The sequence below is a fragment of the Cephus cinctus genome, unplaced genomic scaffold (genome assembly GCF_000341935.2).
Source record: "Cephus cinctus unplaced genomic scaffold, Ccin1 Ccin1_scaffold0123, whole genome shotgun sequence".
NCBI lineage: Eukaryota > Metazoa > Arthropoda > Insecta > Hymenoptera > Cephidae > Cephus > Cephus cinctus.
The window spans coordinates 235,274-237,203 of record NW_014332857.1 but is presented as its reverse complement, the minus strand read 5'-3'; the positions used below and the strand labels follow the sequence as shown (position 1 = coordinate 237,203).

The 1,930-nt window shown below is 48.7% G+C and overlaps 1 protein-coding gene across 10 annotated transcripts in view; it reads left to right on the top strand.

Moving 5' to 3' along the window:
- The window catches only part of LOC107274944 (protein abrupt), a 50,746-nt gene extending 48,816 nt beyond the window's left edge, over positions 1–1,930 (top strand). For all 10 annotated transcript variants that reach the window (XM_015754568.2, XM_015754569.2, XM_025079771.1 and 7 more), the window contains one exon: positions 471–1,930. In XM_015754568.2, coding sequence (XP_015610054.1) covers positions 471–1,420 — 950 coding nt within the window. In that variant the 3' untranslated portion in view covers positions 1,421–1,930. The remainder of the gene's footprint in view (positions 1–470) is intronic.

Below are 1,930 nucleotides of genomic sequence, written 5' to 3'. Positions count from 1 at the left end.
TGGGGGGGGGGGGGTTGTATTACGTCGTAGCGATATATATTAGCTGATCGAGGCCCACGAGTATTATGTATTACGATAAATCACTAAATAAAAGAAAAAAAAGAAATTATAAACATTGAACAATGTATAGATTACGATAAGCATTGACAGACATCCGGCAAATACACACTTGACACACATGCGCCAACTATTTTAGAAAAAAAAAAAAAAAAAAAAAAAAAAAAAAAAAAAAAAAAAAAAAAAAAAAAAAAAAAAAAAAAAAAAAAAAAACAATAGACTTTAGTATATCAAATGAAGTATACTATTTAAGTAATGCTTTGTATAATAAAAAAAAAAACGTATTCAGTAAAAAAAAAATGTGGCTCATTTTTGTTTTGCACCCACAGTTTCCAAAATCCTTGTATACTTTTTTGAGCGGTTCTACTCGAAAGGACGATTAAAATGATTTTTCTTTTATTTGCTCGTTACAGTTGCCCGACGTGGATTGGACATGATGCGAGTGCGGGCCACGGATCCACGACCCTGTCCGAAGTGCGGCAAGATCTATAGATCGGCTCACACGCTGAGAACTCATCTGGAAGACAAGCACACGATCTGTCCAGGCTACCGTTGCGTGCTGTGCGGCACCGTTGCCAAGTCACGCAATTCCCTGCATTCGCACATGTCGCGGCAGCATCGCGGAATAAGCACGAAGGATCTGCCAGTGCTGCCAATGCCGAGTCCCTTCGATCCGGAACTGGCGTCGCGTTTGTTGGCCAAGGCAGGCGTGAAGGTGAGTCCCGCGGAGCTGCGAGCCAGGGCGAGTCCCACGGGACCACGTAGGGGCGACATGCGTCTGGAATTGCCACGCGGTGCACCGTCCGAGGCCGGGAGTTCCGTGTGCGGTGGGGACGATCCTGAGGACCTGACGCTCCCCTTGAGCCTGAGGTACGGATCACCGACGCCGAACAACAACACGGTCATCACGAAAGTCAGCAAAACCGCGACGGCTATAGCCGCCAAGTCGATGGACACGATGCACGGGAGCCGAGAGCCAAACACAGCGCCGTTACATCCGCCGGGTCATCCTGGTCCAGGTCACCATAACAGCGCAACGGGTTCAGCCATTCTGGACACCTATCTACAGTTCATCGCTGAGAATTCTGGTCTCACGATGGGTCTCAGCCCCGAGCAGGCAGCAGCCGTGGCTGCTGCCCACGCGGCCAAGATGGCCCACATGAGCGCCATGGATAAGCTCGGCGGTCGCGGCATTGAGGACTACCCTATAATTGGTCGTGACGAGGGTCGAGGACCTGGTGTCGTTCACGAGGACAGACAGGAACTCCAGGGTCACACGCCGATGGAGGAGGCCGAGTCGTCCGGCGGCGAGGAAGATGACTTCAGCGAGAACGAGGAACCGGAAGTCGTGAAGGCCGAGTAAGGGATGGCCCGTAAAACGTCAATTTTTGTTTGTTTCATGTTAATGGAACTTCAACAATACCGGCGCCTTATCCTCGAGGGCGCGAGCGTCGCTCGAAGGGAACTGCAAGTGTCCACGGAATTTCTTTGGTTAGAATTGAAAACACAATCCTCGGATTCTCTTGAGCTTTCTCGATACGGTGTAGGCTGATAACGAGAGATTATAGAAAACGAAAATTACTTTTTAAAAAAAAACATGCAGTGAGTATATGAGATTTAGCGTTAAAGAGAAAAAGAGATAGAGTGTGTGAGAGATAGAGAGAGAGAGAGGAGGGGGGTGCAAGAGAGTGCCTGAGAGAGAGAGAGAGAGAGAGAGAAAGTGTGTGCAATCGTTGGGAATCTAAGGAATACGGCCATCGACGGCGAGGTCCGAGCACGTTTTAGTTCCTATCGATCGACCCGCAAAAGAAATGAGAGAGGAAGAGAGAGAAAGAGAGAGCGAGAGAGAGAGAGAGAGAGAGAGAGAGAGAGA